Genomic DNA, 27,254 nt, shown 5'->3' with positions numbered 1-27,254 from the left:
GGCCCATATGGGATGCTGCCATTGCAGGTGGAGGCTTACCCCTCTGTGCTAGAACTCTGGCCATCAAAATTAATTTTTAATTTTTTTTTGACAGGCAGAGTTAGAAGTGAGAGGGTGAGACAGAGAGAAAGGTCTTCCTTCCGTTGGTTCACCCCCAAAATGGCTGCTATGGCCAACGCGCTGTGCCGATCTGAAGCCAGGAGCCAGGTGCTTCTTCCTGGTCTTCCATGTGGGTGCAGGGCCCAAGCACTTGGGCCATCCTCCACTGCCTTCTTGGGCCACAGCAGACAGCTGGACTGGAAGAGGAGCGACCGGGACAGAATCCGGCTCCCCGACCGGGACTAGAACCCAGGGTGCCAGTAGCCTAGTAAGCCACGGTGCCGGCCAAATTAATTTTTAAATAACTAAATAATAAAATTATTTTTTGCTTGAATAAAACTTTGTTGCATATTCAAATTACATTGTGTTGTTTACAAAAATTGATATTCTTTGTGTTGTTTTGATATATGACATTTATGGAGGAATATGTAGGATTCTTGTTTTAGGATATAGTGTGATTGAATACGTTTTTATAAAATGAATTTATTATTTTTATTTAGGGCATATCTTTATGCTTCTTTTCCATTTTTGCTTTGTAATGAAGTATAAAGCTTTAGAAAACATGATTTGAGGGGCTGGTGCAGTGGCATAGGGGGAAAAGCAGCTGCCTGCAGTGCTGGCATCCCAAATAGTGCCGGTTCGAGTCTCAGCTGCTCCACTTCCTATCCAGCTCTCTGCTAAGGCATGGGAAAGAAGTAGAAGATGGCACAATTCCTTGGGCCTTTGCACCTGCATGGGAGATGTAGAATTAGCTCCTGGCTTCGGATTGGCGCAGCTCTGGCCGTTGCAGCTGTCTGGGGAGTGAATCAGTAGGTGGAAGAACTCTCTCTGCCCCTGCTTCTCTGTAATTCTGCCTTTCAAATAAATAAATAAATCTTAAAAATACCAAACAAACATGATTTGAAATCAATGCCTTTGGATTCCAATCATTTTTAACTGGGTGATCATGGTAATTAAGTCACCCTCTATAAAATTCAGTGTTTCATATGTCAATAATAGATTGTATTCTTTAAAGAGGAATTAAGAGGTTTAAATATATATGTATAAAATGCCTAGTACACAGTCAACTCTTAATAAATACTAGTAATTATATTTCATTTTCCAACTAGCTCTTTCGCTGTGCCTCCCTTTCCTTTTTTGAGAGAGACCAGGAACAGACTGTTTCCTTTCAGCCTTAAGAACCTTTCTACTAATGCATTGATTTTTTAAAACTGTGAAACGATATGTTTCTGGTTTTTAAGCCACTCTGCGGTACTACCAGGAAGTAATAAGGTGGTGCTGAAACAAGTACTTTACAATCTGAAAATAGCTTTGGATTTGGCTTTGAGTAGAGATTGAAGGAGATTTGAAGTGTTTGATAGAAAAGGGCTAATTTGCCTTGAGGAAACTATTGGTAGAACCCTCAGTGTTAAAGGTGCTTCTGATAAGGTCTCAAAAATCAGCAACATCTTATTGGAACTGGAGGAAGAGTCATCTTTGTTCCAAAAATAGCAAAGAATTTGGCCTAATTGTGTTTCGGTGTGGGTGGGGGGAGTGGGTAGTAGAACTGGTAAATGATTACATTGGATGAACAGGCATTGTGCATTGTGGAACAGTGGCTTAAACCACTGTTTGGGACACCTGCATCCCATATTAGAAAGCCAGTTTGAGTCCCAGCTACTCTACTTTCAGTTCAGCTTCCTGCTAATGTACAGGAATGTAGGGGATGAGGGCTCAAGTATGTGAGTTCCTGTTGCCCATTTGGGAGATCTGGATGGAGTTAGTGGCTCTTGGCTTCAGCCTGGCCCAGCCCTAGCTCATGCAGCAATCTGGGAAGTGAACCATCATGTAGAGAACTTTTCTATCACTTTCAATTAGATAAAGATATATTCAAAAAATACGACATTTTGTATTTAAATGAGATTTCTAAGTGTGGCCAGTACATTCTGATTTCTTCTTGCTACACTGAAGAAGTAATTATCAATATAAAAATAACAACGCTTTGAAGATTTGGAAAATTCTTGACCAGTCTATATTGCAAAATAATGAGAAAATATGCTCCAGAGAGAAAATATGCTCCAAGGATGTGAATGGAAAACTCTTTGCTAAAAAAAAGATTAGGTGTGTGACTTCTGGATCCAATAAACCATCCAAGCAAAATCCAGGAATATAGAGATAATTGTCCAGAAAAGCTCTAAAGAGGACTCTCTTGTTTCATGGCTTGAACAGTTTACGATCAACAAAATTTTTGAAAGCTTTATATTGGCCAAAATGCCACCTATTTAACCGAGGAGGATAGAGACTGGATGGAATCAGACTTTTGAGATTCTATAGGCAGGACATGGATTCACAGAGCTATCTCACTGCAGATATATATTATCTTTAAGAAAAAGGAAGAATAACCCTGACAGAAGTTCAGAGTCCAGTGGAACTGCTACTGCTACCGCAGATCCAGAGGACACAAGCCTGGGGAGGTAGGGCCATCTCTTTTGTTCCAAAAGATAAGGCCACCCTCTTGGTGTCAGAGGCAGGGCCAATATTGCCCAAGTAAAGAATACTAGTGCCATCACACTAGCAGACCAGGGACACAGTGTTCAAACAAAATAAACTTTTCCCAGACTAATCTAATTTTTCCTGCTAGGTTTTGAATTTGCTTGAGATTCATGACTGATTTCTTTGTCTAGTGTCTCCATTTTGAAAGAGGAATGTCAATCCTATGCCTATCCCACCTTTGTATTCTGGAAACAGATAACTTGTTTGGTTTTATGGGTTCACAGGTGGAAAGAAACATTGTGCCTGGATGACTTATGCTCTTAAATTTAACCCATGATTTATTTGGATGATTTAAATGAAATGTAGGACATTGAGTTGATGCTGGAATGATTGAAGACTTTTAGGGATATGGGTTGGGGTACATGTATTTTGCATAGAGCAGACTGTTATGGGTTGGATTGCTTCTTCAAAAAATTCATATGTTGTAGTCCTAATCAAAATTTCACCTAATTTAGAAAAAGTGTCTTTACAGAGACAATTGTGTTAAAACTAGTTCATTATGGTGGCTCTTTATCCAGTATTATTGATATCCTTATTAAAAAAAGATAGACATCAATATATATATTATATAAAATATATATTTGTATATATATGGAGAGAGAGAGAGAGAAAGATAGAGAGAATGAGAATATGAATACTGGAAGAAGCTAGCCATAAATAAGCCAAATCCTCAGAAGGCAACTCCTGCTGACATCTTGACTTTGGACTTTTAGCTTCCAGGACTTTGAGACAATAAATTTCTATTGTTTAAGTCACCTGGTGATTTGTACTTTATTATGGCAGCCATGGAAAACAATATAACCGACCCACTGCTATTGCTTATGTCAGTGATTCAGTCTAAATATTATTTAAAAGTATTTAATCTATGTTATATAATGAATAGTTGAAGAATGATAGCTATTTAATATGAAAAAGGGAAAATTTTAGAAAGCACATCTTTGAAAGGCTATATTTTTAGGTGACTAATCCATTGTTATTACAGGTGGTAGAACTAGACCCTCTGGGAAAGTATTATTGGGAGTCATAGTATGGTTCACTGTAAAGAAAAAAATGCATTTGTAATGTGCAATTAAAACTGAACATAGCTGTCTCAGTATTCAATTAGAGGTAAAATAAGCTGGTTTTGTGTTCATTCATTGATTTTGATGCATTTGTTGCTGTATGTGATAGGATTGGCATTTACATACCTTTGATATTTCAAAAAAATTCATATGCTGAGTTATGAGCAAAGAATAGGGACTGAGTAGGCAGACTAATGGAAAACATGTCTAGATACTCTGGATAAAGAAGAGATCCATATTTTATATATAGGAATATCAGTATAAGGTTAATCCCCTGTGAAACAGAGAAGAATACAAATACAGAGGTAAACAATAAAGAGCTTGTTTTTGAACTACTTTTAAAGGAGAGAAGGCGAATAAGGAGACAAATGGATTTATAAATATAATAAAACTTAGACTGTGAGTATTATGAAGGCAGCGTATTTGTTGCAGCATTCCCAAGACTGGCACATTCTGAATAAATAATGTATAGTCATAGTCCTGTGTTTTCAAACATTCATTTAACACACAATGCATTTTCTGTGTTTTTAAAAGTTTTAGATAAGAAGTTAACACATAAAGAATAACTTGTAATCTTTTATCTCTAACACTATAGAGATTTTTTTTTAAGGTTTACTTATTTATTTGAAACTCAGCGTTACACAGAGAGAGGAGAGGCAGAGAGAGAGAGGTCTTCCATCCGATGGTTCACTCCCCAGTTGACTGCAATGGCTGGAGCTGTGCCAATCCGAAGCCGGGAGTGAGGATCCAGGTCTCCCATGCAAGTGCAGGGGCCTAAGGGCTTGGCCGTCTTCTACTGCTTTCCCAGGCCATCACAGAGAGCTGGATGGGAAGTGGAGCAGCCGGGTCTCAAACTGGTGCCCATATGGGATGCTGGTGCTTCAGGCCAGGGCATTAACTCACTGTTCCACAGCACCAGCTCCAACACTTTAGAGATTATTGTGAGACATATATATCTGAAAAAGTGATTATTATGGCTGATGCTAAAATATTCTTAAGTAGTATACTGCCTTACTAAAGAAGACTTACATATTTACAGAATAGATTCGCAAAATACAAAATAGACAAAAAGTTCATTAATTATAAGATTATGTGAAAAAGTTGATCAAGTCATACCTGTTTTAGAAATTTTAGGAGGCCTTTGAAAGTTGTAATTTTGTGTTCAATGATAAGTATGTAAACTTCAGCAATAACCCAGGCCTACCCATCAAGAATCACATTTCTGGCACATAGTGCCTACTCAGTAAGTATGTTTGTAGAATGTATGAATCAGTAGAAACAACCAGCAAGGAGAGGAACAAACAGATCCTTTGGGAGCACAATGTTTTGAGGTAAGCATGGGACCGCAGCCAGCAGTGGAGAAAGAGGTCTGTTGCTTGGAAAGTGGTCAAGATTGGACATACAGAATAGAAATCACTTAAAGTCAAATTCTAGCAGGATTTCTTCCTAACTATAAAAGGCACCAAATCTTCTGCTGTTCCTTAGAGATAGCACCTTTCAGTGGCACGGAGGACTAATTATAGGAAGGGTGAGCTGTAAGAAATCACTGTGAATGGTCCCAGATGCAAACTCCACAGATGAAATAGTGAATTCCAGAACGTAATCACTGAAGATTTTGGGAAGAGAATTGATCAAGTAAAAGGGTTCTAAACTATACACCAATTTGAAAGTTTGGGAATTTTTAAACTGATATTCTACTGAAGGCTCTTTTTTCCAAGTAAAATGAGAGCAATATGCTGCAGTCTATCTCTGCCACCAGTTTTAGTTTTTGGACAGAAAGTATAGAGCAGCTATTTGGAGAATCTGAAAAGTCAATGCTAGTAGGCATATTGGGGAAGAAAATTCATTTGCAAGAAAAAAAATCCGTCCTTTCTAAGAATGGGCAAGAGGGTATGTGGATAGAAAATAAGCACATGAAAAAATGATCAACATTATCCATTATGGAAATGCAGACTAATACCATTATGAAATACCACTAAATATCTATTAGAATGGCTAAAAGACTGTCAGGAAGAAATCCTGGAGAATAGAAGAGCAACTGGAACTCTCATATATTACTGGTATAAATACAAAATCATACAACAGCCATTCAGGAAAACAATTTTCAATTTTGTTGTAAAGATAGGCCGGCGCCGCGGCTCACTAGGCTAATCCTCCGCCTAGCGGCGCCGGCACACCGGGTTCTAGTCCCGGTCGGGGCGCCGGATTCTGTCCCGGTTGCCCCTCTTCCAGGCCAGCTCTCTGCTGTGGCCAGGGAGTGCAGTGGAGGATGGCCCAGGTGCTTGGGCCCTGCACCCCATGGGAGACCAGGAGAAGCACCTGGCTCCTGGCTTCGGATAGGCGCGGTGCACCGGCCGTGGCGGCCATTGGAGGGTGAACCAACGGCAAAAGGAAGACCTTTCTCTCTGTCTCTCTCTCTCACTGTCCACTCTGCCTGTCAAAAAAAAAAAAAAAAAAAAAAAAAAAAAAAGATGAACTTACCATATGACTCCAGAATCCTATTCTGGGGTATTTACCACAGAGATATGAAAGCATAAGTTCATAGAAAAAACTGTACATGGTTCCCTACAGAAGCCCTCTTTATAATTGTTCCAAACCAGAAACAGCTCAAATTTTCTTCAGTGGGTAAATGAATAAACAAGCCATGGTATATCTACACAGTGGAATACTATTTAGCAATAAAAATGAAAAATGTTTAGTAAGTGTGACATTTTGGCTAAACTTCAAAGACATTTGCTGAGTGAAAGAGGCTGGTTTCAATACTTACGTGATCTTATTGAGACGACATACGTACATTGGTAGAGAATAGAGCAGGGATACTGGGAAGTAGGGGTGGAAGGAGGCTACGACTATGCATGTTTAGCATGAGAATTTTTGGAGAGTGACAGAACTATTCTGCAAACTGATTGTGGAGATTATTATAAAGATCCACATGTGTTAAATTCCATAGAACAGTGCATCAAAAAAAGATCAGTTTTATTGCATGATAAATTTAAAAATAAATAAAAGATATAAAAATAATCCTGGAAGCTTTAGAAAAATATAGCTTCTCCTTTACAATCCCTGTTATAAAGCTCAGTGTGCTTAATATAAACTGTTCCAAGCATTTGGTTTCAGATACACTAATATTGTACCACTTTGATTTATGAAATGTTTTTATGTAACTAAATTTGAGTTACTTCATAATTCTAGGATTTCATAGTCAGTCTTGATAAAGAAAATTATGTTTTCTGTGTTACAAACCAACAAGCAATTATTATTAATGTGAATGGATTTTTAAAATATTTTTTATTTATTTATTTGGCAGGTAGAGTTACAGACAGTAATAGGGAGAGACAGAGAGAAAGGTCTTCCTTCTGTTGGTTCACCCCCCAAATGGCCGCTACAGATGGAGCTACACCGATCTGAAGCCAGGAGCCAGGTGCTTATTCCTGGTCTCCGACGCGGGTGCAGGTGCCCAAGCACTTGGGCCATCCTCCACTGCCTTCCCAGGCCACAGCAGAGAGCTGGACTGGAAGAGGAGCAACCGGGACTAGAAACTGGGGCCCATATGGGATTCCGGCGCCGCAGGCAGAGGATTAGCCAAGTGAGCCACGGTGCCAGCCCAACGTGAATGGATTTTTAAAAGTTTCTAATATGAGCAGCTTTTTAGTGAACCCATTATATAGTTAATAAACAGATCTTGAATTGAGTGAGCTGATATTGATCTAACCCATTATTTTTGAAGCATTTTCATATTGATAGATATTCTGTATTTCTTTAAAATTCATATTATTAAAATATTAATTTAGGAAAATATCACTTCTGTGAAATAGTATATAAATATTTTATTAAATATGAAATTGATCCTTAAATATTATTCTTTTCTTAAGGGCAACAGAATGATTTTGATTTAATTTTCATGTGTGATATAGTTTTTCTATGATGTATTTAATATCACAGTTTATTAACATTCTTTTTTTTAATTTTTAACTTTTATTTAATGAATATAAATTTCCAAAGTACAGCTTATGGATTACAATGGCTTCCCCCCCATAACGTCCCTCCCACCCGCAACCCTCCCCTTTCCCACTCCCTCTCTCCTTCCATTCACATTAAGATTCATTTTCGATTCTCTTTATATACAGAAGATTAGTTTAGCATACATTAAGTAAAGATTTCAACAGTTTGCTCCCACACAGAAACATAAAGTGAAAAATACTGTTTGAGTACTAGTTATAGCATTAAATCTCAATGTATAGCATGCTAAGGACAGAGATCCTACATGAGGAGTAAGTGCACAGTGACTCCTGTTGTTGACTTAACAAATTGACACTCTTGTTTTTTATGGCATCAGTAATCACCCCAGGCTCTTGTCATGAGCTGCCAAGGCTATGGAAGCCTTTTGAGTTTACCGACTCTGATCATATTTAGACAAGGTCATAGTCAAAGTGGAAGTTCTCTCCTCCCTTCAGAGAAAGGTACCTCTTTCTTTGATGACCCATTCTTTCCACTGGGATCTCATTCGCGGAGATCTTTATTCTTAACTGTAGATTAATACTACCGTCAGTAGTAGTATTTCTGCCATCAGTAGACTGCTGACAAGGTAGAAAATAAGGACAAGATAAAAGCTCGTTGTAGAGACGGAAGTTTTCCTATATATGCTTTTGTTTCCAATATGTATATTCCTGGTATTTTATTCATTTGAAATCACCTTTTTAGACTGCATTTATCTTTGGGAACAAGAGTACCCTCTTTTAGTGTGGTTGGAAAACACCTAACATGGAACACGTTCTTTCCTTGTATTTAGGTATTTGGTTTATTCTTGGTAATATATCTTAATGTTAACAACGACCTGGGAAACAAAGGCAGGAACTTCCATAGCATTTTCATTCTATGTGACTTTGCGTTCTCAGAATGTACCTTGTAAAAGAAACACCTAATTATCCTGCCAAAGTCACAGTGAGGGAAGAGCCTGGCCAGTCTATCCTGCCAGTCAGCTGCCTAATTAATAGATATTAAGCATGCTGGTATTTTGCTTTTGCACTTCAGTGAGGATGAGAATAATAAAAATAAATGGTATTTTAAAAAAACTGCTTTTGGTTTCATTTCAGTTTGGAATAATTTGTAAGTTTAAGTACAAAAAATTAGGGTACTAAGCTGGAATAGCTTTCCTTTTTTTATTTAAAGATTTGTTTATTTATTTGAAAGGTAGAGTTACAGAGAGGCAGAGGCAGAGGCAGAGAGAGAGAGAGAGAAAGGGAGAGAGAGAGAGAGAGGTCTTCCATCTGCTGGTTCGTTCTCTAAATGGCTACAGTGGCAGGAGCTAGACTGATCTGAATCCAGGAGCCAGGAGATTCCTCTGGGTCTCCCATGCATGTGCAAAGGCCCAAGAACTTGGGCCATTTTCTACTCAGGCCATAGCAGAGAGCTGAATCAGAAGTGGATCAGCTGAGACTTGAACCGAAGCCCATATGGGATGCTTGCACTGCAGGTGGTGGCTTTACCCTCTACGCCATAGCACTGGCCCCTGGAATAGTTTTCAAAATACTAAGAAAAATACAGTGGTAACAAGAGGGCATGATTTTGGGGCATGAAATTCATATTCTATTCATATTTGTATCAACAAATATTACTCAAAATGCAATATCAGACTGTAGAGGCACAAAGATGAATCCAATAGTTTCTGTCCTTGGAGAGCGTGTGGATCAGGACAGAAGACATAGGAAAACAGCTTCTATGATACGTTTCAGAACATTCCAAGGGCTTATCCACCCAAAGCTGGTGGATACAGATTAGAAGAAACAGCTGCCTCTGCCTATAGAGGTTGGGAAAGATTTTATTGAAGTTTTCTTTTGAATTTCCCTATCTGTTCCATTAGGTTTCCTCTGTCATAAAAATCTTGGGTGGCAATTGTGTACTGTAATAAAATAGATGCTGTAGTAGAAATAGGAAGACCTGAGTTTGATTATTGGATCAGTTCCTTAAAAGCTACACATTTTTGTGGTGATTTTCTCATCTGAAAAAGCACAAAATAATGCACCGTCTACAATTATTTCTTGAGTGTCTACTCTGTGCCAGACTCTGTTGCATAATATAGTATTACTCTATTGAGCAAGACTCAGCCCAGCCCCAGAGGGCCATATAGTTAATACTGTGTAGAAGTAGAACAAGGAATTTGAATAGTATTTGTCAGATAAGTGTATGAGATCAAAAGAAGTAATTTACTAGAAGTGCTCACTACCATCTCTGACTCTCAGTAGGTATGCAATAAATGTAAGTTACATGTTTTTAGTCTCTTTGTTCTTAGGTGTTGTCAGCCTATTGTTGTTTTCAAAGAAAGATAATTATTTTTATTCAATTGATTCTAACTTTTTTCAGTCCTGTAGACTAATTCTCTAGCTCCATTTCTTAAAACTGAAATAGAAAAATCTAGGGAAGTTGCAATTTGTAGTGAGCTAGTTACACATGATGGTACTGTTATGGACTGTTGCTAGTGGAGACTGCAGTTGATGGTGTACTTTTGAACTTACTACCTTGCTTTTGACTGAAGGCAGGGGTCTGGTATATCTTTAAATGAACAGAGTCTACTATCTGTGATCAGATGGTGTATCATTTTAGAGGAAAAGGAACTTGATAGTCAAATAAAGATATACTCTTTATAATATAATTGAACTCTTAATAATGTTATTTAACCATTGAACATTTATTTGAGTGGCAGAGGCAGAGAGAGAACACGAGTTCCCATCCACTGGTTTACTCCCCAAGTGCCTGAAACAGCTCTGGCTGGACTGGGGCCAGAACCAGGAACTGGGAGAACACAGTGATGTTTCCCATGAGAGTGACAAGAATAGGATTACTTGAGCCATCACTGGTGCCTCCCCGGCTCTGCAGCAGCAGGAAGTTTGAATGAGGAACTGGAGCTGGGCATCAGACCCTGGGGCTTTGATGCTGATTGTGGGCATCTTAATTGCTAGGCTGAATACCTGCTCCTGAGATTAGCTTTTGATGTCTAAATGAAACTGGATATAAAAAGAATGTAATTATTTTGATCTAAAATAATTTTATAAGGCTTTTGAATTTTCAAAATATTTTAATATTTTATTGAAAAACAATATTCATACCATCAAATGTAAATGTACATAAGTGTGCAGATAAATATGTTTTGCCCTCTGATCACACTCATAACCAACACACAAATTAAGAACAAAACATTACCAGTACCCCAAGTACTGGTACTTGTTTGTACTGTAAGTTGATAATTTTCTTTGGGGTGTGATTAATTGGCCTACCTTTTCAATTGAATGAAAATCAAAATGTTTCCATAATATTTATAATAAGTAATACATTATTTGATTGTTATTGCACATACAACGTTTTTCAAATTCATCAGTGGTATTTTATTGTGATAAAGTCTCAATCCTTATTGCTTTGATAGGATGTGGATACCAGAAATTTCATTATTTAAAATTGAGACATAGCTATAATTGGAATCCTGAAATAATTCCCAAGAGCGAAATCTGTGCACATATAAATTGCCCGAGCATTACTCACTCCTTCATTTGAGGTGCCAAAGGCTAAGAATTACATGTGTACAGGAAGTTTTTCATTTTATTCACTAATCTGCTTTTTAGGCATTCCACAGAGAAGTTAAACTCCATTTGTTTTCTCTCATGTTCTCAGAATACTGTTCTTTGCTGAAACATAGCTGAATGTTTGCTTTCACTATGCTGTTGTTTATTTTTTCTTAGTATTTCCTGTTTCCTACATCTAGATTCACTTTTGATCTCATATATGTTGCCTCTAGACCCACACTTTCATGCATTTACGTAGAAATATGCATTTTCTTTCCTGGGAGATAATTAATTGTTTAGATTTTCAAACAGTCCGATTACCTTTTATGTTTAGTGTTTCCGTTAACTGGTATTCCTATTTTTTTTTTCTTGAGTATTTGGAGTTAATTGACTTTACATATTTTAAGAACTTTTTTTTTAGAGTGATTCTCAAAATGTCTTTAATTTGGATTTTGGCTATCAAAGCAGGTGAAGTGAAAAGAGTAATGCTTAATGCCACATGATGTCACATAATTTGGCAATATTACAATTAGAAAGTATTTGAGTCACACTGTCTTGCTGGTTAAGGTAAGTTTACATTAGCAATTTAACATTCAAAACTGCTGTTTACATACAACTAAATGTGCATTTTGAAATTTGCTATAATATTTTGTGGAAGAAGTTCCTCAAGTGCTTACTATATTTTGGCATATTTGAAAAGTAAATATTAGAAATATCTTGTGTGACTATAAATTGCTATTTTATGTTTTGCTAATAAATCACTCTGAATAAAGACGAATTAACAGAATTACATATTCCTGTTTAAATAATATAATCAGAAGAATGTTCTCAGCTTGTTTTCATAATAAAGCAAAAATAGATAACATTGTACTGTGATTCATGATATTACAAGTGATCTGTGTTTTCAAATAAGACAGTTAAATATCTTCAAATATAAAAAATGTACACCCTAGGGCCTCACTGGACAAAATTAAACCTTGCAATTGAATGAATGCTGTCACTGTTGGGAATAAGAGAACCTGGGTTTCAGTTTTAGTTCTAACATAAACTACCTGTATGACTTTGGATAAGTCACTTAAATTCTGTAGCTCATCCTTGGAATGAGGACCTGAGTTGGGGTTCCTAGGATTCAATATGAGTTTAAAATTCTGTGATGGTGCTTTTGTTCATAATATATTTCAATTAGTGATTGAAAAATCAACATACTTTCCAAGGGAGTCCATGTCAACAGCTAGGTTAAGCCTTCCCTGTTATGTTTGAACCACCTGCCCAAGGGTAGTTTGAGATCTATTCTTACATGTAGCTCTGTTCACGTGTAGCCTGTTTAGACATTTAGCGCATTTTTAGCCATATATGTGACACAAGAGGGGTCTTCAAAACGTTCATGGAAAATGTGCGTTATGAAAAAAAAAAAAAGAAACCCGACATGGATTTCAAAATGTTTTTGACCCAAAACAAACATACCTTTTCATTTCATTTTCCACAAAGCTTTTGAAGTTCCCTTGTGTACAAATGGTTTTGTAAGGGCAGAAGACCTCACACCTTCATGGAAAAATAAATGTCACCCTTTTCGCCTCAAATCGCACTGCAACTCATTCCTCTTTTGTCATTCTTGCTGATGAGCCTTGGTTCGGCTTTGTTGGATTTGGTTGAGATCAGGCTGACCCTGGTGGCAGTTATTGCTGGTACAGACTTTTCACAAAAGCCCAAAAGTTCAGAGTCATGACCTTTTTTCCTACTCCCATGTGCCTTTTATAGAATCTACATGCCACTGTATTTCTAAATGGAATGCCAGGTTACAATGCTCTACCATTGGACTTGAGACATTTTTTTAACTCACCTGCACTTACATGTCACCTGCATCCCTTGTGCACAAAATGCACACACATTCACTCCCAAGTATAAATACCCATGCACAAGCATTCAGTGTCTTGTGTCCCTACCTACACACTCAAACATGGGCATAGTGGGCTTTGTACCATGCCTGCATGTCTCTGGCTTGTGCTCCCCAATTCAGGTTTGAAGAGCTGTGACTGTCTTAAGTGGTTCTGTTTTTAGCATAGAGGGGCTGTTGTGAGCACTCATGAACAATTAGCTTTTACTAGAAGGAGAGGGGTCATGTCTATGGCAATAAAAATTAGGCTTAAATTCCTTGGGGAATTGAACCAACTCCAGTGTTTTCCTTGTTTGCTGACAGCTTTTAAAATGTGGATGCAGTATGGGATCCACTGGAGAAAGGAGAGGAAATAAAAAACTTTGGCAAATTAGCTTTCATTCAGAAATGGAATGTAGAAGGCAGTTGAGTTAGACTTTTTGACAATCCCTGATTTGGTCAATTTTCACTCTGATGAGGACAGTAACCTCACAGATTTTGAGAAAATCTGAGCGATGAAGGGTGTTGTTGAGAGGGAAACAGAGTGTAATTGTTTAAATAATCCTGAGCCAATAGCATTTGGTAGGTGGAGTTACTGTTGTGTGCATTACGGAGCTAGATAATTCTGAATGAAGACTTTAAGCATGACAAATGCTGGTTCCGCGTTTTGTGCGAACAAAGCAAGTGACTAGGGGACTAGGCTTTGCTTACTACCCATTAATGAATGTAGCTCGTCTGATAAGATTTGGAAAAATACATGTAAAGGATTTATCAGAAGCTCTTATGAATATTTCATGAGTTGATCTATTCAGCTGAATGAATTCAGCGAGTGTCAGTGTGTAGCTTGCAGACAAACCTCATCCACAAGGAGGCTACTGACATAGGAAGCACTTTGGCGCATTTTCAGAGGCAAAGCCAGGCTGATACTGCTCCTTGTGACTGCCTGACTTGCCATTCTTCGAGAATGCTGCTCCTGCTCTGAACAGCTCCTACCCTGGAGCCACAGCTCCCCAAATTAAACTGGAAAAGAGTGTGACTTCTCAGCCTTCTAACCTGCAGCAGTGTCTTTGCTATGTTTGAGGTTTTTGTTTTGCATGGTGAGAGCTAGCACTCCATACAAGACATGACAGCAAAAAATTCTTCAAAGGAACTTACTGCTTCTGAATCTGAGGTTTGCATAAAGACTTTCAAGGAGCAAATGCACTTAGAACTTGAGCTTCCAAGACTACCGGGAAACAGACCTACATCTCCTAAAATTTCTCCACGCAGCTCACCGAGGAACTCACCGTGCTTTTTCAGAAAGTTGTTGGTGAATAAAAGCATTCGGCAGCGTCGTCGCTTCACTGTGGCACATACGTGGTAAGACGGGACTTGGAGGCATCTAGCGAATTTTCTCCTTCCTGCCTTAGCGGCAGTGATTTTGAAATGTAAAAAATGGAACGTTCAAGTTTTGTTTCTAATACACAGCGCGGGTGTGATATGAATGGAGATGGGTCAGCTGAAGAATACATGCATGTACCGTATGCTAAGTGCTGAGTGTGCTACCTGCTGTTTCCAGATACAAATAAGCCTCTACAGTAGAGAATCTTTAAAATTACTGCTTAGAAAAACACACGGTTAATTCTAGGTAAATGGAGTGATGAAGGAGTTGTGAAAGGTTGATTTTTTATTTAACCTCTGTTGAGGTGGTTGGTGACTTTTTTGTTTTGTGATGTTGTTGATGATTTTTAATAGTCTGTTTTTGGCAGGAGAATACATACCTTCATCTTAGTTTTAGTTTATTTCTTGAGACAATATATACAGTCAAACTTAACTTAATGTGCCACCATGATTACAGTGCATAAACCAGTGAGTTTTTAATTTTTGACATGCATCTTTACACTATTTAACGGAAGGGAAAACTAAGTTTCAACTTTTGAAACTGCATGATTAATGGTTAATGTTTTATTTATGATTCTACACTGCTGTTATCTTTCAGAACGTCTTGTTTTAAAAAGGTGACTTAGAGTTTATAGATATTTTGAGAATGCCACGTAGATAAATTAAAAAACTTTCAGTAAAAATTTGCACTGTGACTGCTACCTTGATGTATATCTATACTAGGAATATAAACACACTAGATGGATTCCTTAAAGCAGTGTAATAATGAAAGGTAAGGAAAAACACAATAAAGTTAGATCACCTTTACTTTAAAAAGCTAGGCCTTTTCAGATATCATTAAAGAATTTATTTTCTTTCTGTTTTAGATAACCTTCAAAAGTAGGCATCTATACCTCAGTTTTATTTAATAGGGTTATAGCAATAAAGGGAGTTAGTGCCTTATAAAGGAAATCCTATAATAGTGATTTTCTGACTGCAGGCTCAATTTCCAACCAACAAATAAACTGAAGATATCTAATTTTTAAAAATTAATATTTAGCTGAATTCTTCTCAACTGAAGTGTTTGTCTACTTCCTCTACTGCGTAGTACATTGACAAAAGTTATCCTCAGAAAGATATAGCTTGCCTTTGATGGATACCACATGTTTAGCATAGTTTACCTGGCTAAATGTGATATGGTTGTTTATGTTTGTTGATGGTAGACAGTTGTTTGTATAACGCTTTATTGGAGAATTTTTGGGGGTCATCTTGTGGATGAACTAAATATTATTACTTGTAGAACACACATGAGTAGTTTTTCAAAACCTACCAATAGTAGTAGCATTTGTAGAAAGAGAAGGTTGATGTATAAGGGGGTGAATTGATTTGTAGAAGTCTTATGTCTTGTTCTTTACCCAACCCCTAACATGTGGGCATTTTTATATTGCTAATTAGTGTAGGTGAGTAGGGGAGATGATGAGATATATTGCTAATTAGTTCTCATAAAAGGAATATATGAAGAAAATATACAGTCAGTTAACAGATGCACATATTTTACTCATTGAGTTAATATTAAGCCATTGTTTTGACCAGAATGGCATTTACTTTTAGGTAGCTATTATTCAGTTAATGGCAAATCTTCTTAAGACCACGGTAATATTTTCCTTAATGTAGAGTTTTGATTCTTGAATATAACAATGTGACCTTTCTTTTTCTGAGAATAGATGTTTGATGTGCTAGGAACATAGAGCTATAAATACTGTTTTTTTTTTTCTTTTCAAAGGAACCCAAATTTTAAAATGATTAAAGAAGCCAGTTTTACTCATGCATTATACAAATTTTCTTGCAGCAAATTGCAAAAAGAACATTTTAGTGATATTTGAGGTTACTTATGCTAATAAAATTATCTTATTTTAGACGAGTTAAAATTTTCCACAATTGTCAAAAAAGAAAGCATATGACTTTGGTGTAATATATCATGATATAAGTTTAAATAACTGATTAATCATCAAACTTGTAAAATAACTTTCATTATGACTGTGATTCATTTTCACCCTTTTATTCCCTACAAACTCTCACACTCCTCTTCTAATGTTTCTTAGTAAAACTCTACAGTTTCTTTTCAGCTCTTGATTGCATCAGTATTTACTTCTACAACTGTTGTGTTATATGGCTATAAGCTTAAATTTTTTGAATATATTGAAACACAAGATGAAAATATCTTTTGGAAAATAGACATCTAGCTTATGTATTTGAATGACTTTTTCCCCAAATATTATTAACTATGTGAAGCTTTTTTTTATACATCATATGAAGTAGTTACATGAGAAAATAAGAGCATAAGCTCTTTATGTTTGCCTCGTTGTCATCATGAAGTGTAACCAGCCTTTCATGATCAATGATTGGTATTTTCCAAACCATGCATTTAAGTTAGAAATTCCAAGATACACACTTAAAAGTCTCTAAAAACCTGTTATTACTTTACAGTAGACAGTAGCCTTCTTTTAAGAAGACTGGATTGTTTTGACTCCAGCATTGAAATTAAAGTAATTTTCATGATGAAGCTAAACAATGCAGAGGATACAGTTTATATCTAAACCCACTGAACAGTTTTTTTTTTTTTAACCTTGGGTTATTTGTAAATTTCATAATTTGGTCAGATTAATGTATAGTTCTTGTTTTGAAAACCTGTTATGAAGTATGGACTAATGGCAGAAGATTTAGCAAATGTTTGAAATTCTGACTCTGGGATTGTTTTTAAAATATCGTGAGAAAAGCAGATAGTCAATGTGTTGTCACTAATCAGAGTATTTACACAATCCAAAATCTGGAAGGAATTTGAGTGATTATCTCACTGCTTTCTTTTACCCTTGGGTAGAAGTACAATTACTCCATCTTTACCATATGGGAATTTGCCCTACTTTTAAGACTATAGGGAAAACAGCTTTATATCATCACTTAATGCACACTTAGTACTTCATAGTACACCTATTTCAAAATTTTTCTTCAGAAGTTACGTGTATAATTTATAATATAATATGTACTCTTCTCCCCACCCCCCCCCCCCTTGGATGTTAAGAAAAGACTTCTAAGAACTTTCATGAATGCGGAGATCATTATTAACTGATCTCAGGGTTTTTGTCCTTTCCTATTTCTTCAACATATGTGATTGAGCACTGCTGTGAGCCCCCCCCCCCCAAAAAAAAACCATCCGATTTAACCCATAAGCATTCCAACTCTTATTATATTTTATATTTCTTTACTAGAATGTTCATGACTATTTATCACATTTCAGTTTTATTTGGAGTGTAAGTATAATTAAAATTCATGTTACTTTCATTGTTACATGCATTTACCGAAAATATTCTGAATTTCTTTAACTGCTTTTAAGCAGCTCTGCTATTAATCGTTACTTGACTTTGAACCATCACCAAATTTCCAAATTCTTCTTTTAATTCTGAAAAACAAACATGGGTATCATATGTGGTGCATTGGTGAATATCATCCCTTCCCTGTCCATACTTGCGCACAGAGCACAATATGCTTTTAATTAGTAGTACAAGGAAAAATGGACTTACACATTTCTGTCTTTTCCCCATTTAATTTTACTTATATCTTGGAACTATTTCCTCATTAAAAAAAGTTCATGATCTTATTATGAAAAGTATGAAGGATCATAGTTTAGACACCAAATTGACATGTACTGGGCAAGGCAAAGTTGGAATAACAGGAGAAAAATATAAAAAATAATAAATACTAATATTGTTTACCTTTCTCTAAATTTTAGGCACACTAATTGTATTTTATAATTTAGTCTGGTTGGTAACTGAATCTATTGAATTTGCGCCTGGTATTATTCTTCAACTGTCTTGTATTGTTTCCCAGTAATATTAGAAACTTTTTGAGAGATGCTATTCCTTTACATATGTATCGATTGAAAATAGATTTCACAAAAACATTTATGGGAAACTCTTATTCTCCAGGTCCTTCCCTGGGCTTAGGAAGTAGAAAATGAGAAAGATAGCTCCTTTGCCTTTGAAACACCCAGGCCAATCTTCTGTATTAATACTTAATACATAGAATGTACATAATGGTATTGAAGAATGAAGTTCTATTTGCCATGAGAGCATAGAAGAAATAACTACTTCTAAAGAGAATCGACATGTTAAGGAAAGTTTAAAGGAAAGATACTATTTGGGGGTCTTGAGGAATGAATAAATGTTTTTTCCAGAAGAGTATGAGGGGAGAGTAGGAGAAAGGGCATTCTTTTGTTGGCCAAGAAAGCAGTAAAAGAAAATCTCATTAGCAAATAATAGCAATAATAGCCTTCATTTATTTAATACTTACACTGTATTTTACATTGTTCTGAATGTACTTACTCATCCTCAACTAGCGCATGAGTTCTGTACTATTATTATTTCTATTTCATAGGAAAAAAATTGAGAGAGGATGTTATTTGATCTAGTTTACACAGCAAATAAGCAACTGATCTGATCCTTGATTGTGCACATGGAGGAAATATGCATTTTTCACTGAAGTTCCAGTATAAGATGCAAGGTGGGGAAGACAGAAGTACTCTAGGTCTCCCATTGCCAAAAAATAAGACTTGGGACTTTTGTCTATCATCCGAGCAGAGCCACACCAAGGTTCTGAGGACAAGATTGCCTTATGGTATATAGTTTTTACTTTAGAAGAGCATTTTAAGGCAGTATGGGGAATGGATTGGAGTATGAGGAGATTAGAGGCAAAGAGAATGTGCATTTGAGATATAATAGCTTCCAATTATTTTGTATATTTATTTCATAGCTTTGAGAACTGTGCTTATGACATTCCTTATGACTTAACAAATTACTGTTTGTTGAAGTTACTTTAACTGGAATACCTGAAAGGAGTTTCTTTGTGAAAGAAAAGGTTTGTTTCATCTTACAGTTTGAGCTTACAGGATTGGGTGGCTCCACCTTCTGGTGTCCGGTGGAGGCTGATTATAGTGTGTACGGCAGCAGTGATCACAGTGAGCCAGGAAGGAGAGGGAGAACTTGGCTGAATGAGCACTGAATATTCAAAACCTGTGATGGAAATCACCCACCAAGGCCGTGTTCCTAGTGACCTAAAGACCTCCCACTGGCTCTACCTCTCAGACACCATCATGACATCAAGTCTCCACCCTTAGTCAGTCAGCCTTTAAAACATGAGCTTCATGAGTTTTGGAGAGAAAAGTCCTGCTCAATCCATAACAGTAAGTGAACTTGGTGCCCCTTGCACTTTCTTGCCTACAACATCATGTTATGCGTGGTACTAGCTGGTACACTGAGGTGGATGGGAAAATAAGTGCATCTGGGGAAATCCTGTTAACTCAATGCTAATGTACAAGAGGTGCTTTGTGTTTTGCTTAAGTGCTGCCTCCTGGTGGGATTTATTATAGGAATTATCTTAGTCCACTATCTGAATCAAATGCCAGTGGAAATCTATGCCACTTACTCGTAGCTTAAGTTTGTTGCTTTAATCAGAGCAAGCATTTCATCAGTAAGATTATAAATGGTGTTTTCCTGGCCTTTAGTGTTCTCAAGTCTTCAATATATTGAATTTTTAAAATGCTTACTGTAACAAGGGCTTTATAAAGTAACGGTGACGTTCCCCAGGACACCTGCCAGAAGGTGGCCCAGCAAGCTCATCTGCTGCCTGACTGCCACAGTCTAAGCCCCTTTTGTGAAATTCCATTTGCTTCCTCTTTCCATTTCTCGCTTTACATTGCCTCCCAGTTTTTACTGTGGATGTTTATAGTGTTTCCTTCTCTAAATCACTGTCAAGAGAGCAGCAACATTGTTCCAGGGGCATTTAAGTGATTCTTATAAAAGCATCTAAAATGCTTACCATGGTTTCCCAGGCCCTCCATTATCTGGCCCCAGGCTATCTCTGATCTCATCTATTCTCCAGCCACGTCAGCCTCTGTTTCTCAACAACATGTTTCCACGTCCAGGACTTTGCACTTGGTTTTCTTTTTGTTTGTTTATTTTGCTTATTATTTGAAAGGCAGAGAGACAGACAGAGAGATCTCAGATCTTCTGGTTCACTCCCCAAATGCCCACATTAGCCAAGGCTGGGTTGGGCCAAAACAGGGGCCTGGAACTCAATCCAGGTCTCTCACTTGGGTGGCAGGCACCCAACTACTTAAACCATCACCTGCTGCCTTCTATTGAGCATGTTAGTAGGAAGATGAAATATAGAGTGGAGCTGGGACTCAAATCCACTCTAATATGGGATGTGCAGACATTACATGGAGCAGCTTAACTACTACACCAAATACTCATCCCTTGGTTTTCTTCTGCATTTAAGATTAGCTCCTTAGGTATTGGCATGATTCACTCCTACTTGCATTCAGGGTTCTACTCAAGCATCACTAACCGGAGAGGCCTTCACTGAGACCCTGTATCTAAAATAGCACCCTTTTCTTTTCCAAATCCTTGGTCTGCTCTATTTTTCTTCTTAGTACTTGCTTACTGTTACCTGGAAATACGTTTTAGAGATACTTGTTTGTTATATTAGGGATTTTTCCCCTTTTATTATCTGACACCCTTGCTAAATTGCATGAAGACAGGGATGTCTGTTTTTTTTTTTTTTTTTTTTTTTTTTATTCCAGGAAACTACAAGAAAGGCTGACATCTAATAAATATCTATTGAAGAAAATAAAAGAAGCAATGAATATGCTTCCTGTTCCTGCTCTTAATTCTTAGAGCACTTTTCCTTTATCTTGATGTGCAGATAGAGGCAGAGAAGCTTAGTTGGTGGTTATTCTACAAATGTCCTTACTTCATCTCTTAATAGCTGTATTCTCTTTCATAGTAGGTCTATTCTACCTGGCTTTCTATTTTATCTTCTATGATATTGCACATATAGGCCAATTACAATACTTCATTATTGGCTAAGCATTTTACATTGCAACTCATATAATGGATCCACTGTGTACAAATCATACGTTCTAGGCTCTATTGCTGTAGAACAAATATTTGTCTATAAAGTGCTATAGAATAATAATTTGTCTATAAAAATGATTTGTTTGATTATTCTTCATGCATCAAACGACACAGTTGGTACGTCAGCTCAGGAAAGTTCTACATATTTCATTAATTGTTGAGTGGAAGTATTGTGCAGAAGAATCTACTTGCTATTTTGCCTTCATAATGTTTGCATATTATTTATTGACATTTTCCATTGACACAACATTTACATTATTGAACACTAGCAATAGGTACAGCCTCTTGAGCATTTTATAGGATTTCTCCAAGAAACTTAGAAGTAAGATTCTGTGATGTGCAGAGGGAAGAATATGCAAATGAATATTCTTTTCACTCAAGAAGGGACATCCCCAGGAGTGAAACTTTTCTCTTGACTCTGGCTCATTTTCTCTGAACCAAGGGATTGGGAACCTCTGTCACTTTCAGCAACTTATCTGACACTGATATGTTTGAATTCCTTTATGTTAAAAAATGTAAATTATTGACTTTCTCAGGTTCTTCTTCTTATAACTTAGACATTTTCTCTTTAAGGGAGAACAAGAATGACTGCTTCTGAACCCTTTATGGAAGTCCCAGAGTTTACATGGGGCACCCTTGGTAGTGTTGGCTTGTCCTCCTCCTCCTGCCTCCAACCCTCCTAACCTAAGATTACTGCAAATTATGTACACTGGAGATAAAGAGACAGGAGATAATTTGGCTTCAAGGAGAACTTCTTTCAAATTGTATTTTATGGAATATCAGTGATCTAGAAACCATTTTTGAAATTCTTTTAAAAAATAGGTGATGATCTGTTTTCTGGTCTGTTTTCTGGTCCAGCAAAGAAATTGGATAACTAAAGGCTTGAGAATTTAGAAGAATTCTCACATGGACTCTGTCATGTTCAAGTACTTGAAAACCTGCAGTTTAAGAGATAAATGAATGGAGAGAAATAAAAATATGTATAACTGTGTCTGATAAAATCCCAGAAATTTCCAGATAATTTATAACATTAAAATGAAATGCACCTAATATGACCAGAAAGGACAGTGGGTAAATGAGAAAGATGGAAGTATCTGGTGCTCAAAGAGAGGTCACTTTAGTAGAAATCTAAAAGTTCAGAAAGTTGAAAGAATCTTAGCATGGAAAACATTTATCTAGATTTACTAATTGTTAATATTTTCACACATTTATCTCTACATCTTTATTCATACATAAAGTCACAAATATGTTTTCTTTAGGTTGAAGAGAGCTTATTAATGTGGAGAACAGTGGTTTCAAGTTCAAGAACAGAGTAGTATTTTTTTTAATTTATTTTTATTTTTTTATTTTTGACAGGCAGAGTGGACAGTGAGAGAGAGACAGAGAGAAAGGTCTTCCTTTTTGCTGTTGGTTCACCCTCCAATGGCCGCCACGGCCGGTGCGCTGCGGCCGGCGCACCGCGCCTATCCGATGGCAGGAGCCAGGTGCTTCTCCTGGTCTCCCATGGGGTGCAGGGCCCAAGCACTTGGGCCATCCTCCACTGCACTCCCTGGCCACAGCAGAGAGCTGGCCTGGAAGAGGGGCAACCGGGACAGAATCTGGCGCCCCGACCGGGACTAGAACCGGGTGTGCCAGCGCCGCAAGGTGGAGGATTAGCCTACTGAGCCGCGGCACTGGCCAATATTTATTTTTAAAGTACAGAAATATTTCCATTCCATCAGCGTGTTCTTATATCTATTTAAGAGTTGGTTTCGGCCAGCGCCGCGGCTCTCTAGGCCTTGCAGTGCCGGCACCCCGGGTTCTAGTCCCGGTCGGGACACCGGATTCTGTCCCAGTTGCCCCTCTTCCAGGCCAGCTCTCTGCTGTGGCCCAGGAGTGCAGTGGAGGATGGCCCAAGTCCTTGGACCCTGCACCCCATGGGAGACCAGGAAAAGCACCTGGCTCCTGCCATCGGATCAGCGCGGTGCGCCAGCCTCAGCGCGCTGGCCACGGCGGCCATTGGAGGGTGAACCAACGGCAAAGGAAGACCTTTCTCTCTGTCTCTCTCTCACTGTCCACTCTGCCTGTCAAAAAAAAAAAAAAAAAAAAGTTGGTTTCTTAATACTGTACGAGCATACTTACAAATTATGAATATTTTTTGGCCCCATTTTTTAAAGACAACTGTTGAAATGGTTATAGTGGAGAATCAGACAGCTGTAATAGTTTATGACTTTCCCTGGTGATAAATTGCTGGTCTTAGGTATGAGAAACAGTTTCTAAGAGGATGTCTGCAGCATTCAAATTTTTCTTCCTTAAGAAGAGATGATATTCTATTTCTAAAAGATAAAAGTTGTATCCATCAGTATGGAGTGCTGTATAATGTCTTTTTTTTAAAAAAGATTTTATTTATTGATTTGTAAGGCAGAATTACAGAGAGGCTTGGGCATAGACAGAGGGAGGTCTTCCATCTACTGGTTCACTCCCCAGATGGCCTCAATGGCTGCAGCTATGCCAATCCAGAGCCAAGTGGTTCTTCACCCACACAGGTGCAGGGACCCAAGGACTGGAGCCATCTTCCAGTGCTTTCCCAGGCCATAGAAGAGAGCTAGATATGAAGTGGCACATTTGGGACTTGAACCAGTGCCCATATGTAATACCAGCACTACAGGCAGCGACTTTACCAGCTATGCCACAGCACTGGCTCCGTATTATGTCTTTTTAATTTAATTTAATTTAATTTTTTTTATTTTTAATTTTTGACAGGCAGAGTGGACAGTGAGAGAGAGAGACAGAAAGGTCTTCCTTTGCCATTGGTTCACCCTCCAATGGCCGCCGCGGCCAGCGCGCTGAGGCTGGCGCACTGCGCTGATCCGATGGCAGGAGCCAGGTACTTATCCTGGTCTCCCATGGGGTTCAGGGCCCAAGGACTCGGGCCATCCTCCACTGCACTCCTGGGTCATAGCAGAGAGCTAGACTTGAAGAGGGGCAACTGGGACAGAATCCGGTGTCCCCACCGGGACTAGAACCTGATGTGCCGGCACCGTAGGTGGAGGATTAGCCTATTGAGCCGCTGCGCCGGCCCCGTATTATGTCTTAACACACTACACATGAGGTTGGATCATTACATCATTTTGATGTTATCTTAAATTTCTTAATCTATTATGTATTTTCTTTATTTATGCTGGTTTTGTTCTAGTATTTTTTTTAAAGTTTTTCTTATGTATTTGAAAGAGTTACAGAGAGAAAGGTAGAATGAAAGAGAGAGAGACAGAGACACACACACACACAGAGATCTTCCATCCACTGGTTCATTCCCCAAATTTCCACAAAGGCCCAGGTTTGGCCAGGCCAAAGCCAGGAGTGTGGCACTCCATCTGAGTCTCCTACCTTGGTGGCAGGGGCCGAAGTTCTTGGGTCATCTTCCTATGCTGAAGTCTTAGATCATTTAACTGTCTTAGACCCCAATTCCTTCATCTGAAGAATGGTGAGAAAAGCCTTATATTCAAGTATTTTCAGGTGTTATTTTTAAAAACATATCTATCTGCTGCTAGGCACATATTTTGAAATAATTTATTAAATTACTGAGCATAATATTTTATACATTATGTCACCTTATTGATATAACTGTTTGTCTTATTTAATCTTTAAAATATAGATACCCAGAGATTTTTTTTTAAAGATTTATTTATTTGAAAGACAGAACTACAGAGAGAGGTAGAGACAGAGAGAGAGGTCTTCCATCTGCTGGTTCACTTCCCAGATGGCCGCAATGGCTGGAGCTGTGCTGATCCGAAGCCAGGAGCCAGGAGCTTCTTCCGGATCTCCCATGCGGGTGCAGGGGCCCAAGGACTTGGGCCATCTTCTACTGCTATTCCAGGCCATTGTAGAGAGCTGGATAGGAAGAGAAGCATCTGGGACTAGAACCGGCACCCATCTGGGATGCCGGCACTTCAGGCCAGGGCTTTAATCCACTGTGCCACAGTGTCAGCTCCCTTGATTATTTTCATTTTTTAAAGAGCATTGCTGTACATAAGATGTACCAGTCTGAAAGAACCAAAGTCACTAGGGTTTGTAAAGAAATACATTTAGAAATACATGTGACCATTCAGTATACTGGACAAACAAAATGAGATTAGTTTACTGCCTAAAATAACCACAGCCTAATGAAGCAAGCTGAATCATCCTAACGTGTTCATCTAATTATAAGAACTAGTGTGAATAGTTTATGTCCCCAATAAGAAATCTATAGTCTTGTTTTGCTATCATTAATATATATATTTATTTATTTTTGCTATTTTTTAAAAAAATTAATTGGTTTTTTAACTGAACCAGTATGGTTTGTAGATATAATTTTAAGACCATAATGATATTCCCTTCCTCCCTCTTCCTCCCATTCTCATTCCCACCTCCCTTTCTTTTCTGTCTTTATTTAGTTAACATTTTAAATTTAAACTACAGTAAAAAGGCTTAATACTTCAGTGAATTAAAAGTTTAACAAGTGATAAGGAAAAAGACTAGTTTAGGAAGGATATAGACAATGTCTATAAACAATAATTGAATGGAAAAATTACCACACCACCCATATACAGCAAATTTTAAAGTAATCACAGTTGTTAAAACTACAGTAGCATAACATTCTTAACCATTGATATGACAAAGGTCTGGAACGAAGTTTCCCAAAACTATATTTGCAGCAATAAAGATATAATATATTTTTAAAAGCCATTAATTATCATCAACTGTGTGAAAGAGATAGGAAGACAACCACTTTGAAGTCATTCCATCCACTTACATCAGTAAATTTAAAATCAAAAAACAAAAACAAAAGCAAAAGCCAAAATCTAAAAAGAGGCCTTGTCTATTTCAGGATCCCATATATAAAAATCAATATAAAATCCAGTGAACAAATACCTTGGAAGGATCCCAGTACCATCAAAAACTCATTTATCCCAAAATGTTTCCTTGCTGCTCTTTCTATTCCCCCGCAGCATCAATAAGCTTGACTTGTTTGTCACAGCTCAAAGGATTAGAGAGTGCTGCTGTGGCTTATTTGTGCCATGATTGCCTCCGCAGCTTACACATTTTAACTCAGCACCAGGACTCTTACGGCCCTGAGATAGAGGCCAGGACACAGTGCATTATGGTATCCAAGTCTCTCTCCCTGGTGGCTTAATTCCCCAAGTCTTCTCTCTGAGATTTTAACATTGACATACATATGAGGATTTTAACTTTGTTGGAGTCACTGTGGCTTTTGTCCTTACCTATTATCTGGCTGAGCCCGCAATGAACTCACCCATAAAACACAGTTGTGTCTCCAACATATTTGTGTTTACTCAACAGCATAGAAGCCTTTGGTGAGGACTTGTGAAATGATAGCAAACACTGTGGCATTTGAATTCCAACTCCACCTTTTACTTGCCCCTCATTTTCAGACAAACCATTCCACCTACTTTAATTCCTCTTCTGCATCTGAAAACCTAGAAAAAATGCCATTTCTTTCTCATGAAGCCTGTATGAAGATTAATTGACATAATAATACCAGATTAATGACAGACAGTCATCAGATATTAGTTCCTAATGCACTCAGAGTTATGATTTCAAGAATATTTATAATATATATCATCATATCAATTGCTTAAATATTTAAATGACATGGTTCAATAAGTTTATGTTAAACAATTTTAATGTTTCTTGTCCAATTTTAGATCACTTAGGCATTACTCATTTTCATGGAATACTACTTTAATGCTCATATTAAGTCTTGTTACCACAAAATAATTTAATTTTTTTTTAAATTTTACTATATGTTATGAAGTATAATTGACAC

The 27,254-nt window shown here is 37.5% G+C and overlaps 1 protein-coding gene and 1 long non-coding RNA gene across 4 annotated transcripts in view; one reads left to right on the top strand and one right to left on the bottom strand.

The window, feature by feature from the left end:
* Positions 1-27,254, top strand: part of PDE4B (phosphodiesterase 4B) — a 679,542-nt gene that overhangs the window by 218,268 nt on the left and 434,020 nt on the right. The window contains exon 1 of one of the 3 annotated variants that reach the window (XM_008265102.5): positions 13,753-14,477. The exons of the other annotated variants lie outside the window; for them this stretch is intronic. Coding sequence (XP_008263324.1) covers positions 14,242-14,477 — 236 coding nt within the window. The 5' untranslated portion in view covers positions 13,753-14,241. Of the gene's footprint in view, positions 1-13,752; positions 14,478-27,254 lie in introns of those variants that run through there. 3 annotated transcript variants of the gene reach the window in all.
* On the bottom strand, positions 25,094-26,545 carry LOC149125674 (uncharacterized). Its single transcript, XR_016236748.1, has 2 exons — positions 26,339-26,545; positions 25,094-25,318 (listed from the first exon to the last, which is right to left on the bottom strand). It is a non-coding gene; the product is annotated as an uncharacterized LOC149125674 (long non-coding RNA).

Source organism: Oryctolagus cuniculus, chromosome 7 (assembly GCF_051225735.1).
Source record: "Oryctolagus cuniculus isolate XC-2025 breed Fujian yellow rabbit chromosome 7, ASM5122573v1, whole genome shotgun sequence".
NCBI classification, from domain to species: Eukaryota; Metazoa; Chordata; class Mammalia; order Lagomorpha; family Leporidae; genus Oryctolagus; species Oryctolagus cuniculus.
Note: the sequence above shows the minus strand (reverse complement) of the source record. Positions and strands in the feature narration are given on the sequence as shown.